The sequence below is a fragment of the Candoia aspera genome, chromosome 4 (assembly GCF_035149785.1).
Source record: "Candoia aspera isolate rCanAsp1 chromosome 4, rCanAsp1.hap2, whole genome shotgun sequence".
Classification (NCBI taxonomy): Eukaryota; Metazoa; Chordata; class Lepidosauria; order Squamata; family Boidae; genus Candoia; species Candoia aspera.
Genome location: NC_086156.1, coordinates 87,816,183 through 87,832,379, shown reverse-complemented (window position 1 = coordinate 87,832,379; position 16,197 = coordinate 87,816,183). Strand labels below are relative to the sequence as shown.

General features: G+C 42.8%; 1 protein-coding gene across 1 annotated transcript; it reads left to right on the top strand.

The window, feature by feature from the left end:
- Positions 1–2,071: 2,071 nt before the first annotated feature.
- On the top strand, positions 2,072–3,515 carry LOC134497277 (natterin-4-like). Its single transcript, XM_063302943.1, has one exon. It carries the CDS (start codon positions 2,115–2,117, stop codon positions 3,084–3,086), a length of 972 nt encoding a protein of 323 aa, XP_063159013.1. The 5' UTR covers positions 2,072–2,114; the 3' UTR covers positions 3,087–3,515.
- Positions 3,516–16,197: the final 12,682 nt, after the last annotated feature.

Below are 16,197 nucleotides of genomic sequence, written 5' to 3'. Positions count from 1 at the left end.
CCTCCTTATAGCCAAGTGCTATTCACCCATCCTTGAGCCACCAGAAAACCATGCAGACATAAAAATTGCTTTCTCCACTCATGATTCCTATCCTGCCACAGTACAAAGCCAAAAAGTAGTGTTATCCTTCTTTAAGGTGAGGCAGGGCATTTTAAAGACTGGTAGTTCTCCCAGCTTTATTTCCCACCCCTCCACCAAAGAACACCAGCTGGCAGGAAAACATCCATTTATCACTTTTCCTTACCTTGGGGGAGGAAGTAAATTTGGACAGGTGGCTAAACTGACAGATTTGGCCATGTATCAAAACTGCTTTGGTTTTGCACAAGTGTTTGCACAGGTATGTTCAAAAGAGGTCTGAGGCTCAGCTTTTGGAAATGGGTTTAGTGTGATTCCAGACTAGTGCTGCAGCAGAATGGAACTCTAAAGCTGTGTTCAAAAGCAAACTAACTTAATGGCTGACGGGCATGGGGAAAGTTGTACTATAAAGCAGCCAAAGGAGAGCTCTCTGGGTCTCTCTCTCCTGCTTCACTATGTAGGAACCCTGCCACTGGCCAGCTGCTGTTCAGGCTGGTTAAACTCTTGAGCAGGGATTGGCTCAGAGATCTGAAGTTACAGTGGGAGAGCTGTGTTTGAAAGAACTGAACTCTTCCACTGTCCCAAACAGAATATCCTTGGAGGACAATGTCAAGTGACCAGACGAAGGGGAATACACATGCCAGACCAAAGTGGCCAATTGGTGGTGGGTTGACCCCACTCCCTAGGAGTCACATGACTGCACCACCAACAAAATGGTCACCAACAAATGAAGCACATCACATTTTATTCTCAGCAAAACCCATGTTGGAAAAGGGGAGAACACTACTTGAACACCAGTAGAGTAATGGATGACTTGCTGTGGTTGACAGGCTTTAAGTCTAGGGATCAGAGGAAGGTAACATCATGAGGATACAGCAGAAAAAAAGAGGTGTTGGGGCATGTTGGTGCCACAGTTAAATGCCATGGGAAAAGGCTCTGAGAGCAATAGAATTATCTTTTGTGGCACTCTATCCAGGGAATAGAATTTCACCTGTTTGGATAAAGCAGGTCCCATAGAGTGTTTCCTATGAAGAATCTCAAATGTTGAAGCTCTCAAGACTGATTGTAAACCATTGTATCTTCGCAAGTCTGTGCTAAGAGGGAAAGAGAAATTGCAAGGTTAAGTGAAGACACTCCCTGCCATCCCCTCATCCAGGGGTTGGATTATCTATTTAAGCTCTAATACGTACCACTGAATCCAAATGGTATTTGGAGTCCAAATGTGGGGCAGCCAGAACAATAAGCACAACCCAGAACATGACACCAGCAATAGGCTTTCCCACGTGTGTGGAAGGACTATACATTATCACCATAAATACTAGCCCAGAATATAATTTTCATCCATTAAAATGAACAGACACTGAAAAAAAACACTTCCCCAAAATTGCACTAGATCAATGTTTCTAAACCTTTTTGCTTTCAGAACCCCTTCCCACTTTTAAAAATTATGGAGGACCCCAAAAGAGCCTTTGTTTATATGGGTTATATTTATCAATATTTACCATATTAAAAATTAAAATTGAGGCATTTGTAGAATATTTATTTATTGAATCATGTAAAAATAACAATATTAAACCCATTAGATATTAACATAAATAAAATATTTTTCATGAAAAAAACCTATATATTTTAACAAATAAAAAATAATGAGAAGACTGTCATTGTTGAAAATTTTTGCAAATATCTTCAACAGCTGGCAAATTTGATTTCGAGAACACCTGAGAAAGTCTTGGAGGGCCCCCAGGTGCCCTCAAACCACACTTTAAGAAATACTGCACTAGATAATAGTGCAAGAATGCATTAGTATCTGTATCTTATTAATATATATGATTTAGCAGATGTGTTAGAATGATGTTAGAACTCTACAGTAATTGACATTCCTCATATGGCTGAGAAAGCCAGAAAATATTATTATATTTCTTCATAAAATTTAATTAATTGACATATTTTTCTCTTTTTCAGATGAAACCAACAGTGCTAACATGAATGACAATATCCAACATTCTAGTAGAAATGTTAGTGTTTTCTATGGAACAACCATGAGCTGGACTTGGTTCTCAGGATATCTCCCCAGCGGAGCTGTGTCTCATTGGAACAGCTACGCTGGCAGATGGGAATATCCTTGCATTGAACCAGACTGTTCTGCTGGCTTCTACAGCCCCAGCCATGGTCCTTACTGCTATTACCCATATGGAAACAAAGAATACTCCACCTCTCAGTTCTGGATTTTGGTAAACGGACATGATTTTGAATCACTGAGCTGGAAGGGGGGTTCATGGGGTAGTGTCCCATCCAACTCCATCAACACCTGCGCAGATGTAAGATTATATGTTGGTAAAAATAAGTATGGATTAGGGAAAGTGGACAGTAAAAATGAAGCCTTCTTCCTCGGTTACAATGGCAAGGAGTACTGGTATAAAAGCTATGATGTCCTGACCATTATTAAAGACTATCGCTCTCAGAGCATCTCCAATGTCAGGTACATGCTAAACCAGGGATCATACACTGAATCAGGCATGTCCATAGTCTCTAGCAAAGTTACCAACTACGATTGTAGGACAGTGAAGAAGTCCACCACCTTATCAGGAACCGTGACTTCTGAACATACCTGGGATGTGGGCATTTCCTTCTCTCAGGACATAAGCTTTAGCATGACAGCAGGGATACCTGAAGTCCTGGGAATTTCATGGGGCATTTCATCAGAGAAAACTTTCAACTGGACTAAGGGCTACATGCGCAGTGAATCAATCACTTACTCTGATACAGTTGAAGTTGAAGTTCCACCCAACCACAGCTGTGAATTGGAAATGAATGGCATGAAGATGAGAGCTAGTATCCCCTTCAACGCGACTGCTACTCGTTACTATCACAGTGGAGCAAGCCGGAGTGCCTCCATCCAAGGTTTCAGTCATAATGCAGTTGTGGCTCAGGTACGAACAGTGATTAAGAGGTGTGAACCCATCCCAGATGCACCTCCATGTAAAACACCAACCCCAGAAGTGATCTTCTAGCCAGGTTTATAATTGTGTTCTCACAGCATGCTTAACCTAGCTCCTGAATTAATCTATTTCATAGATTCCCTCACTACATTGAATTTACAAAATAAGCAGATTTGTTCAACACATTCGCCATTAAAAATATATATTAATTAAAATTAAATTTAGCATATTATATGAATGCAGCCATTAAGTCTTTATGACTGATGCTGACAGCCTGAATATTCTTCACTGGAAAAGAGTGATAATGAAATCAATAATACCTAATTCCTATGACCAATGTTTGGGATCAAAGTCCCGCTACAAAAAGTTGCTATTCGCTTTTTGTGTTCAATTTGCATTTTCTAGTCTTTATCTTCTCCTCCTGTTCCAATGGTTGATCTTACTTTTGAAGTCTCTTTCATTCCCAGTGAAATACTGTTAGTGCAGAAAGTAACATTAAAGATGTTCAGAAAATGGTTTATAGGTCTGGCGTGTGGCTTCTTAATGGCTTCTTTCAACTCTGTGGTTGGATTCACACAAAATGGTAGACTGAGCTACAGAGAGGCCAGTTAGTTTGTAATTCAGTTTTAGGGGGATCCTATTCATTGCCTCAGCAGGTTGTACAAACCAGGCCATCAACTTAAGCCATAATATGGTTTATAGTCTTTGAGCATAACTTTCGGGCACTCTTTCTCTCTCAGCCTAGAAAATCTCATGAGGGGGGTGTTTGTGGGGGAAACCAGAGAAAGAGAATGCTCTCTCTATGCCTGAACTCTTGAAAGAAGGGCAGAGTTTAAAGGTTAAGATTTATATGGCCAGACAAGTATATGATTCTAGGTGGCTAACAATATTTAAAAAGATTAAAAACACATATATAAAAACATAAAACATACAGCAGCTGGGAAAACATTACAAACCATCAGTCACCTTCAACATAGCCAGGAGAAAGGCTCCATCACATCCTCATTACTGTATTTTGTTAACCTGTGTTTGAGGGGCATTGTGTGAACCCAGCCACTGATTCTATGATTGCTACCACAGCTGGAACTAATATCCCTAGTTTGATATTCCAACAACTGCAGCACACCCCAACACATTTGTATCCCCCCCCCAACTCCACCCCTAATTTTTTTTTTAAGAAGGCAATCATCTTCCACTCAATTTGACTACAAGTCAAGCTTAAGCTTTACTGAATAGACTAAATACGTTTTAGGACAGCTAAAAAATTACATTTTTGTTCTCTGACCACCAGAGGTCAGCACAGACCCATATTTAAAAGCTCGCGCTCTCTCTCTCGCTCTCTCTATGAAGGAGGAATTTCACCCTGGGGGCCAGGGTGTCGAAAGGGCAGAAAAAACATGGCACTTTTATGTAACACATGAGCTAGTGATGAATTACAGTTGTCCACTGATGTTGATCTTACAGATTCGCACTCTCCTGTCTGCTTGTCTTTTCTCTTTCATTTTCTAAACATTTTTATTTATTTATTTTTACGGTGACCAAAAGTAAGCTAGCATTCTTCCAAACAATGCATGTCAGATTGAACACAGTTCAAAAAGTATGTTTCCTAAAGCTTTCCTTTTCTCTTTGCCTTTCGTGTTGATGCTATTTTGATGCCATTGAATGTTTATATTTTGCTTGGCTTTAGGGCAAAGTTGTGCAGAACTTTGGTTCTAATTTAAATATATTTGAATTAAATTGAATATTTACATTAGCAATCTTTGTTCTGTTGCTACACTCACACCATTTAACCTGGGATGACTTGTGAAACCACAGCTTTCTGCACATGTACCTGGAAGTCAGTTTACTGAATTTGGTGAGTCTTAATACTGAGCAGCAGCCACATAGAGTATTGTGCTGTGTTGCCAGATAGCTGGCATAATTTGTTTGCCAAGCTTTTTATTAACCAATTTTAAAAATCCATTACATACCCAAAGTCACCATGGCTAAGCTATGAACACAAACCCATTTATCTCTACCGAGAGACACCATCCCACCCCTATAGGCCCAGAGGAATGCTCTGGCCACAAGCCACATGTACTTAAATGCCAGGGAAAGCAATGGGGCTGAAGGTCACTGGGTGACCTTGGGCTCATTGCGGTCTCTCTGCCCAACCTCCCTCATAGGGTTGTTGTGGAAGGAAAAGGAGAACAGAGTGTTATGTGTGCCATCTGGAGCTCCTGAGTGAAAGGTGGGCTATACAACTAATTAAGCCCACAAAACAAACCTATGCACTTCTTTTCTCATTGACCTTAGAGAAACTTCCAAATAACCATGATAAGAATAGTTCTTGGCTGTTTTGGTCAACCCCACTGGCCATAGTACTATTCCCCATGCACAGTAGGCAAGTGTGAAGCCATCTCTCCATATCAAAGTTAAAAATGCATCACCACCATGCCCCAACATTCCCAGCTTTATATCAACATGCCTCATCCTTCCACATTCTCCTCTCTTTTTTCTATTATCTTAGCAATGCTCACAAAAAAGTAACCAAACTTTCAGGATTCAGGTGGAAATCTGAGGCACATTAAAAGTTTATGGAAAATCCCACTAGCATACTCTCCCTGAGGCAGCCCCTCGTCCTAGTGTCTAATCTAAGCTCCTTGTTTTCAGTGCTGCATATTAAAGCTGTAAGTCTGTTTCTCAAACCGTCTGAGCATGTGCAGAGTGGCACTACTTCACTATGGCGTAATCTCAGCCTGCCAATCTCTGTACGCAGCTGGAATAAGACAGGACGGCACCCCAAACCCCTCTTCCTCTCTAAATTCTCCACCCCAACCTCACCAGATGGAAGAAGAAACAACACAGGCCACAAGGCATCGTGTTATTGCACACAGCCCCCCACATATTCCCAGGATAATGTCTCCACTTACCCAAGAGCCATAAACTCAGTCGCTAACTGAACCCACTGGCTAATATAAGTTCCCTTTGGGGGCATGGCTGGTGAGCCTGGCATTCCTCCATCATTCTCATTCAGCTTCTCCCTTTCTGATTATTCTGAACTTGCACAGAGCATGAGAACTCCAAGGAAGCATCTGCTGGTCACTTTCTTCCCATGCAAGCCCTTGTTCCTGCTGCAGGGGCTGATCTCCTTGGATCCGACCTGAGGCCATTCCCAGGCCAGGGAGACCATCCGCAGCCCCCTGGCTGACCCCAGATCCATCCTCACTCCAGCGGGAAAGGCAGTGCCTCTCCCAACTAAGCCCTGCAAATTAAACCAGGCAGGGCAGGCTGTCGAGGCATATCTCAAATACCCGAGATCCACCCACCCAGCCTATCTGTCTGCCCCTCCCGCCTGACTGGTGGGCAGGGCTGCCTCCAGCCAGAAACCTCCTCGCTCCCCTGGATCAGGGCAGATGCGAGCAGCACGTCCAGGAGCAGCAGCATGTCACAGAGCCCCAGCCAGAGAGGAGTCCCTGCAAAAGGACAAGGCGCCCCTGATGCTGCCCCAGAGGAGCCCCCCTGCGCTGAACTGAAAGCCAACTCTGAAAAATGGTGAGTGGGGCATGGAAGGCATCAGCAGCAAGAGAAGGGTAGATTTAAAATACCTCTTCTCGGACCTCGGGAGGTGCTGGTGAAGGAAAGTGACATGGTTTGGAGAAAGTGACATACAGGTGCCATGAGAGAAGTGGCTGGTGGGAAACTGAAGCCAATTATGGGATGCCCTGATTCCCCTCCCCTTGTTTTGACCACTTCGCCATATTTCTGAGGCCAGCTGCAGTGTTATGCAAGGGTAAACACAACAGGCAGTCGTTTAGTATGCAGGCTTTCGTGCAGCACATAGGAGATGGCTTGGACACCCTGAGCAGAGATGGGGGGTGGGTGGGGGGAGAGAGTATGAAGGAATCCAAGCAATTTCTTGAAGGTAAGGCAAGGGTTAGTCTGCCCTGCCTGGTTTAATCTGTGGAGCAAGACATTGGGCGAACCCAGCAGGAGCCTCAGGGCTGCTTTGGGACACTTGGTCCCTGGTTCAGAAAATATCAAATGCAAGTCCTCATTATTATAAGCCAAGCTACTAAATCAATAAATTTGAATATTGCCTATTGGCACCCGTTGATCAAGACAAGCAGGCTTGGCCACCCAGACAGCCCCAGGACTTTGTCCCCTGGTCAGGACTGCTCTACACCAGCTGATTTCCTGTCTTTTTTTCTGGTGCCAGCGTAACCGGTGATCCCCCGGTCTGCCAAAGTTTCCCCTGCTTTCAGGCAGTTTTAGCATTGCTCTTGCCTATTTCCTGCTTGTTTTGACATTCATACTCCTGACCTTCCTTTGCTTAAGAGTAAACGTGGAAGGTCAGTTTCAGGCGCTGAGCTTCTTTGCTGAGCACATTACAAAACTGCAGCTCTTTAGAGAAAGCACTGGAATCAAGCCATTGCTCAACTTGGGAATTATTGGGAGAAGAAAATACAAGGCCTTATTAGCTTTATGTTAGCCAGCAAGATAAAGCCACTCAGACAGAAGTAGAAACAACACCCCATAAACCTACTGTTCAGCTTGCACCAAGTTGGTGCAAGAATAGCTGCTAAACAGTTTGGAAAGACCAGCGGCTGCTCTGCTCCTGAAGCAAGCAGATGTCAGTCTGATAAGCATTCTGGATGGCAGATTGCTGGAAGCTCCACCTAAGAAAGAATACATGAATTTTAAAAATAATCATAATTTTCAGCAGTGGTTGAGCCTCTCATTTCCATGGGAACTTTCTTTAAACTGATAAAACAACTAACCATTTTTGCCAGAAGCCTACCTTTAATCTGAATTAACTGAATTAAAGGAGGTATTAAATAGATACTCTGGTTTATGTTAAGTAACAGAGAGCACAAGAGATAAGTGGTAAATTACCAAACTGATCTCAGTATATCCTGAATCGGGTTAATGCTCACATCCACAACCTATGAATGACCAGTCCTGTTTATAAATTGTTTATAGCACCATCATTATATATAACATTTTATTAACAGGATAAGTTGCCACCCCAAGAAGCTTATAGTCTAATATTCATGACAAGAGAAATAATAAAGAAAAAAGAAGGAAAATCCATCTTGCACGGACTGATTCAGACTCCATTCCACCAACTGCGTTTCAGTCAATAAAAATGATGAAAAATAAGCAAATTCAGCCACACATAATAGGTGATTTTTTTCCCATAGGATCAGTCAAGGTAGGCTGCATCAAGGATTCTTTCCTTCTTGTTTGCTAAGTGACCTGGATAAATTTGTATGGCACATTTCATTCTCAGCACAACAGCCTGCTCCATTTTATAACTGTTCTCTTCTTCATACATTCCCGCTTCCCACTGGGTCCTGCTTCTCATTCTTGGTGACATCACAATGATTTCATAATCTCCTATTTATTCCCATCTGCCAAACTAATCCTAGTACTCCTATGGAGTGGATTTTGTGCTGAATCTGTTCATTGGATCTGCCAGGCATAAAGTCTTTATCATTTCCTTTTTCCCTTTTCCCCGTGGTAGGCATAAAAAGTACTAAGAAAGATCATAAACTAGGAAAGACAGACACCCAGTGAAAAATGATAGTGATAGTGAAGAGGCTCATTTTACATAGGAACACCACTGAAGCAAGGATTATAAATGAACAAACTTAAAAAAGAATAGAATCATATTGTGGATTTCAACTTGTACATCCATGTACACTCAGACCACTCTTATACTTGAAGCTTGCAATATGTCTTTTGAGTTTGTTTCTACTCCAAAGGAAAAATACAAGCCATTGTTCTGGTGCTGATATAAATAGTTATTGTCATTCAACAACTATTACTTGTTTATTTAAGTGTATTTCCAAGCCACCCCAGTCAGCTAGGACTTGGGCAGCATATAACACAGCCAGTACACACAGCTAAAACCGTAATATAAAGTTCAAACTAATAAAAATAAAAATTAAATATATAAGAGGCACCACGACAAACCAGGGGCTGAACTCCTATTGCACTAAGATAGTTTTAATTTGCCTCCTAAATACAGGAAAGGGGGGAGAACTGCAAAGAATAGGGGCCACCACTGAAAAGGCCCGTCATCTGGCCCTTACACTCCAGAGTTTGTGGACAGGAGTGCCCTGGACAGACTCTCTCTAGGGATTTGTACCAGCTGGGCAGATTCTACCCTGAAAGAGGTTAGCTGCTATAACCCGGTGCAGTGCTATGAAGGGCTTTAAAAGTGTGACTAGGCACTCTGAGTTGGGCCCAGAAGCCAGCCAGCAGCCATCACAGCAACTTCAGTATAGGGGTAATTATACTCGGATGAGGCCATCCCTTCAGGAACTGGGCCACCACATTTTGAAACATCTATAATGGCATTATTCCTCTGTCTCTTTCACCCTGTCACTCTGTGGGAATTTCTGCTCTCTGCATCTTACAAACTCAGACCTAAAATAACTCCAATCACAAATCCTCCTTGGGGAGGCTTCCCTCACTGCCAGTAAAGCTCTGGAGAAAGGAAAAAATAGAGAAGGAGTGCCCTTCTTGTTTAAGGCAGCTACATCTTGCTACTTCAGCCTTCACTTGACACCTTAATCATGGGAAGTTCTAGTATGTCATTTGAATCCAGACCTTGGGACAAAATTGAGTTGACACAAAGCATCTTGACCATCATTTCTACCTGAGATCAGTCATAAGGTACTTTATCCTGGGTTCTCTATTTCATCTGAACTTCACCCAGGGTTACATTGACATCAACTCACTTTTCCTGTCTCCAGCCATGGATGAGAGATCATAGGAGCTGCAAATAGGGCTTCAGCAGCCATCCTCTTTTTCTTTGTGTTTTTCCCCCTTGCTATGCTTTATGGTAGCAGGACAAAAAGGCCATGGATTTTTTTTTTTTAGGTATAAAAATGAAAAACACAAAAAGGGCTGGGTTACTGTCCAAAATGTCCACTCCCTATCAGACTGGATGACTGGTTATGTAACTTACCCATGGTTCACACCATCTGCTTCTGAGCATGTCATGCAAGCACATTCTACCTGTTAGCCTCACCTGGTAGACCAGATCAGGAAATCCACTCCATGTGAAGGCTAAAACTACTTTTACTGAGGTTGGATATAATAGCAGAATCTTGCAAATCTGATTGTGCTGTACTTCCTATTCCTTCTTATAGTCCAGTAAATCAGGGGGGTGTCTGCATGAGCCACTTCTGAATGTTATCTCTGGACATCTTCATCATCATCATCATCATCTAAACTTGTATGCCACCTGGCTCTCAAAAACTCTGAACATTAAAAATGTTTCAGCCCTTTTTACCTAGGTAATGGTTCCTGCTTATTTCTGTCAAGTTCATCTTCCTTGCCCTCTACCTTCTTCCTTACCTCCAACATCCTTAAACTCATACCCTTCAGAGTTGCTGGGAGTGCAAAATTCTAGCCAGCTTCCCAGCTTATCTGGAAAGCATCAAGTCTGAGAAGACCAGTTATTATTTAAATATAGTATAAGCAGACTCCCAGACAACCAGTAGTGCTTGAGGACATGCTCTGTGAGAACAAGCTGAAGGAAACTAAGATGTTCAGCTGGGAAAAAAGATTGAGTGGAGACATGATATCAGCATGCAAGTAAATAAAAAAGTTGGACTAGATCAATGTTTCTCAACCTTGGCAATTTTAAGGAGTGTGAACTTCAACTCCCAGAATTGCCCAGCCAGCATGGGGAAATCCACATATCTTAAAAGTTGCCAAGGTTGAGAAAAACTGGACTAGATGATACTTGTGGTCCCTTCAAACTTCACAATGCTATGATGGTTTTGTGTTTTTGTTTGTTAATATTTACATTTTCATGACTATAGCTATTCCAATGGATCAGTTCCTGGACAAGAAAGACTAAGATATAAATCCCTGTAAATGAATCAGATCAATGAATTAGGTGATGTAATGCCTGTGTAATACCTCCCAACAACTAAGTTGGCCGTTCTGATCTGCATCGCAGGAATAATACAGGTCAACAGGAACACTCTGGGACCTACCATCTGCTAGGTCTGAAAGGGGTAGAGGAGGGAACATGAATTTTTGCTAATGAAGCCACAGGCAGTTTAAGTCAGCAGGGGACAATCAATTACGTAACTGGGGGAGCTAAGGACACTGGGTCAGTGAAGGGTCAGAAGAAGAAACATGAGCTGCAGGGCCCAAGGCAAGCCTAGCAGTGGAATCTGTTGCTTAGAGAAGCTGTGGACTCCGCTGTATCTGAGGCTGTTCCAAGGACCTTTTTAAGATCCTGAGAAGCTAGAGCAGACAGAACATTCATTTGAGGCTTCACACACACACATACATACACACAAACACTTTCTTCTTGCTGCTTCCTATGTCTGGGTAATTTTTGCTTATGATGATGATGATGATGATGTCATATAACCAGAGCATGTAGGAAAACCCAAAATATTGATACATCTCCAACAGAAGAGACTATATGTAGCTCAGGTTGCTGCAAACCCCACACTCACTCGCACTGATGATGTTACCTAGTTGGATAATGAAACATCTGCAAGCAAACAACCAAGCTCAGAGAGCACCAAGGACTCCACACTGATACATCTCTTGGGTTTATATTTTAACTGGTTTGTTTTACTGTCTTGAATGAAAGGTAGGAATACGTTAGATTTTCCTAAATAGTGAAGCATATTTTGAGTGAAGTTAGGTCAGACCTGGAATAATTGCATCACCTATCCTCTCTCCCCAAAAGTTGTGGATTTCCCCAAAGGCAATCTCTTCGGACGATTTAGATACAGGATAGGTAATTTGTGGCCCTGCAGATGTTGCTGAACTACTGTATTACTGCCAGACTTCACCATTAATCACAGTGATCAAGTCTTGGGGGTTGCAATTCAGCAGTATCTGCAGGACCATAGCCTTGTGTGCTACATACCATCTTGGTGATACTGTACTCTGAAAAACATTAATTTGGGGGAAAGAATCTGGAAATCTCTGGACACATAGCATGCATAGTCTGCGTCCAATAGGAAATGAGACCTGGAAGACAATACCCACATATCTAAACCATTTTACTTGCTCTAATTTATGCTTGTCAATCTGCCAGCCACATTTCATTACATGCTTAGAGAAGTCCGTAAGTTTGGTCTTCAAATTACGCATTAACTAGTTTCTCTTCAGAAAAACAGGAAACAATACCCAGAGGGCTCTTTTCAACTCTGCAGCTGAGAATGAAAGAATATTTGCATGATCTGCATATAGCAGGGAAAGGCAGGAACCTGTCTATTAGCCATTGTTGGGGAGTAGAAGCCAGAATCAGAAACCTCTTGGCCCGATGAGGTGATACAGATGTTAAACTAAAGGAGGGCTAATATACAGTCCTGCTTTACCCCTTTGTTTGAAAAAACTGGGCACGTCAGATTGTCCTGAGGAATACAACAAACCCTCGTGTTAAGCTACAATATGTTGATTTTTTTTTAATGGCTTCCATACCGCTTTTGTGTGTCCCCCCCCCCCCGCCGCCCCCAAATCATAGGAAACCACACTGCCATTTTTGGACAAGATCCTTGTTTTTGCAAATATTAGCCAAGGGAGCAAAGTGGTCAGGACTGCAGGGTAAAGGAAAGGGGGCGGGGGATGCACTTCGCAACATCTTCCTGTAGGAAATGTAGATGTTCAGATATGAATGTTTGAACATGATTTCGGTTTGGCGTATTTGCAGGCACAGTTCTGATAGGTCAGCTTGTCACAAGTCTTAAAAGGAAGTGATGGGAAGCGACAGGCAGAGGAAGGCGGCAGCTCCTCCTTCTACATGGCCCCTGTCCAGCCACAGCCTAATCCATTGCCAGCAGCGTGTTCCTGACCCACATTTGGGCTCTCCTGCCGCGTTGCTCTGGCAACAGACCCAACGTAAAGCCACAAGCATGCGCTGATGGCTTGTGAGAACCCTCTGTGGGCTGCCATACGGTTGAACTGATGAAGCTTCCTATCCAACTAATTCGGCACGTTAACATGGCCGCTGTACATTGCACAGAGCATCTGCTTTTGAAAATGTGGAATCCTCATTCATTGTGGCTTTCGGGGTGGGGGGAGAAAGAAGGGGTGTGAATCCCTTTGAATCTTTCAATCCAAATCTTCCTCTCTGTCTCTTTTTTGGCACTTTGGCATTTGCCAAATTAAGGCCTCTCCTGTAATGCTCTCAGAGCAGGGCCCTGTGATTCTGCTGCAGACTGACTCTGAAGGACCATCAGATTTTCAAACCATCCATCTCCCTAGGTTCACAGAATGTATAAGGCAACTTTCGCCAACTTTCTGGACTCTGTGTGGGCTACAACTTTGGGATCTTTGAGCATTAGCCACGCTGGCTGGAGAAATCTGGAGGAGGCCACACATTTAACAAATACCCAGGATGAGAAAGATTTGCTTAGGGGAAACCAGACATTGGATCTACAGTAGCCGGCATGTATCGTACTATAAGACATGCTCATCTTCTTGATTTACCAGGGGAGACTTGCAATAGGAGAGGCAGAAGGCAGAAAGTTACCACCTGAATTGACAATCCTGCAGAAAGGGAACAAGGGAGCTGCTGACTGAGCACCAGCTTTATTAAAATAATGAAAACAGAAAGGACAGCCACCCAGCAATAATTTGGGAGAGCCAGTTTGGAATAGTGGTGAAGGTGCTGGCCTAGAAACCAAGTGACTAAGAGTTCTAGTCCCGCCTTAGGCACAAAAGCCGGCTGGGTGACCTTGGCCCAGTCGCTCTCTCTCAACCCAACCCACCTCACAGGGTTGTTGTTGTGGGGAAAATAGGAGGAGGAAGGAGTATTAGGTATGTTCGCTGCCTTGAGTTATATATAAAAAAGGTGGGATAAAAATATAATACTAACAACAACAACAACAGAACTACTGGTCCTCAGGAGTAACCATTTCTACGCCACAGCCTCCTATAGCATACTTCCACACGCTTTTTAAGAAGATCCTCTAAATATAAAACCCATATCAAGCTGAGCCATGCATGTTTAAATCTGGTAAGCCATACTTCAAAGCTCTTGTATTACCCTGAGCATTGTTTGCAGGATACGTGTTATTTAAAATAGGCGAGACATACACATGCAGGAAAGATGAAGAATGACTATCCTAGTTATTTGTTAATATACGCTAATCTATAATGTGTGCATATGTCAAGCCCCCCTTATTAACACAAAGCGTTTCTGGCTGGCAATCAGAAACAGGCTATGTTCATGCAAACATACTAATTCAGGATCCAAAGCTTTTTCAGTGGCACATTTGGGATTTGGAGAGAATGCAAGTTTGCTTGTTCATTTATTTATTTATTTATTAAATTTGTACACTGCCCAACTCCAATGACTCAGGGAGGGGGATTCATGAAGTAAAAACACATGACAGTAAAACAATAAAGACAAAAGAGCAAAAAGATGGCAAAAACAGGCAACAATGAGAAGCACCCACACAAGACTCAGAAGGGGCTTCAACCACCCAAGCTTTTGGCGAGGTCTTGAGGCCCTTCGATACACCAGAAGGATAGGAGCCATCTGGGTCTCAGGGGGAACCTCATTCCACCCTTCTGGGGTCCCAATAGATGGCATTGTTTAATCCAAGGAATCCTGACTGCAGCAACCCTGTCAGATCGAATCAGCCAGGTAGATACTATGGGAGATAGGCAGCCAGACCTGTGCCATGTAGTTGTTATGGGCATTTGGTGATCATGACTGCCTTGGTAGTTGTGAACTATCACAAAATACCCATATGCTGCAGCAAACCACTATTTTATTTTCTGAGAATGTTTGAGTTCTCTGAGAACTCCACAGTACTGCAATATGTTATAAATATAAAACATGTTTTAGGTTTATGCTTGGCTTTGCAGTGTGCTACCACCCCATTCATTTTCAAAAAGCTGTTTAAAAAAAAATTGAGGAGGGCAAAGAGCATAGCCAGCACCAAGGTTAGCAGCTTAAAAACTACAGATACAGTAGTAACAATTAAGGAGTCCTGACTTAATGCCTAAATCAGTGTTTGTCAACCTTGGCAACTTTAAGATGTGTGGACTTCAACAGCATGGCTCGCTGGGGAATTCTAGGAATTGAAGTCCACACATCTTAAAGTTGCCAGGGTTGACAAACACTGCTCTAGAGGCGTTGGGGCTGGATGGGGAGAGTCAACCCACGCAAGACAGAATGGCTACTCATTCAGAACTCTTCTGATTCTGGGGCTATGTTTTCGGCTCTCCACAGGGTGGTGTTTCCCCATGGAAAGCAGATTTGCAATTTGCGGGTGCTCCTAGACTCATGGCTCTTGCAGGAAAAGCAGGTAGAGGAATAGCCAAGAAGATCTTTGCTCAACTTTGACTGGTGCACCATTGTGACCTTATCTAGGACAGTGACACAAAAGATGTTCACTCACAGCTTTGTCGTCTCTTGTATTGCTTACTATAATTTGCTTTATCTGAGGTTACCTTTGAAGACTCCCCAGAAACATCAACTGGCATAAAATGCAGCATCCAGTGTGATTATGGAATGATCTTGTTACTGCTAAGTAGCAGTTTCACTCCAGGAACTGCATTAGCTACTGGTTTGTTTTCAAACGCAACTCAAGGTACCACCTATAAAGCCCCATATGGCTCAGGACCTGGGTATCTGTGTGATCCTTTATCTCAGACAGATTCTGCCTACCCAACTTGGGTGAACAAGGAATGCCTACGGAAGGTCCCCAGCAAGAAGACTGGCCAGAGAAGGCTCGGAAACAGGCATTTTTGTAGGAGCTCTCCTCCTCATGAATAGCTTGCTTCAGGGCAAGGATGATGCCTTCTTCACAGCCTGTCAATAGCTTGCGAAGACGTGGCTATTCTGGAAGCCATTTGGAGTCAGCAGTGGGGAGCTAACAGTAACAGATGTGCAGAATTAATGATAGCATATTAATGATTTTTTAAGACTGAAGCAGCTTTATACATTTCATAAATAAAAATTAAGAACAAAATTTAATCCCAGGCAACTGGACATCAATACTAACCCCATTGTCTGGGTTCACAGTGATCCACAAACTAGCTTTGCAGTCTATCATGTGGTGTGAACTGGACCATAGTGCTAGTCGCAGGAGACAATTACGTTGTAAACTGGAAATATGCATCAAAGGTTTGGATGAGTAATCCCATTTTCATAACTTGGGTATCTTCCTGGTATTTAATTATTATTCCAACTAACATAGAG

Excerpts from the sequence above, each read along its gene's own strand:
- LOC134497277 (XM_063302943.1), top strand. The coding sequence starts at position 2,115 with ATGAGCTGGACTTGGTTCTCAGGATATCTCCCCAGCGGAGCTGTGTCT.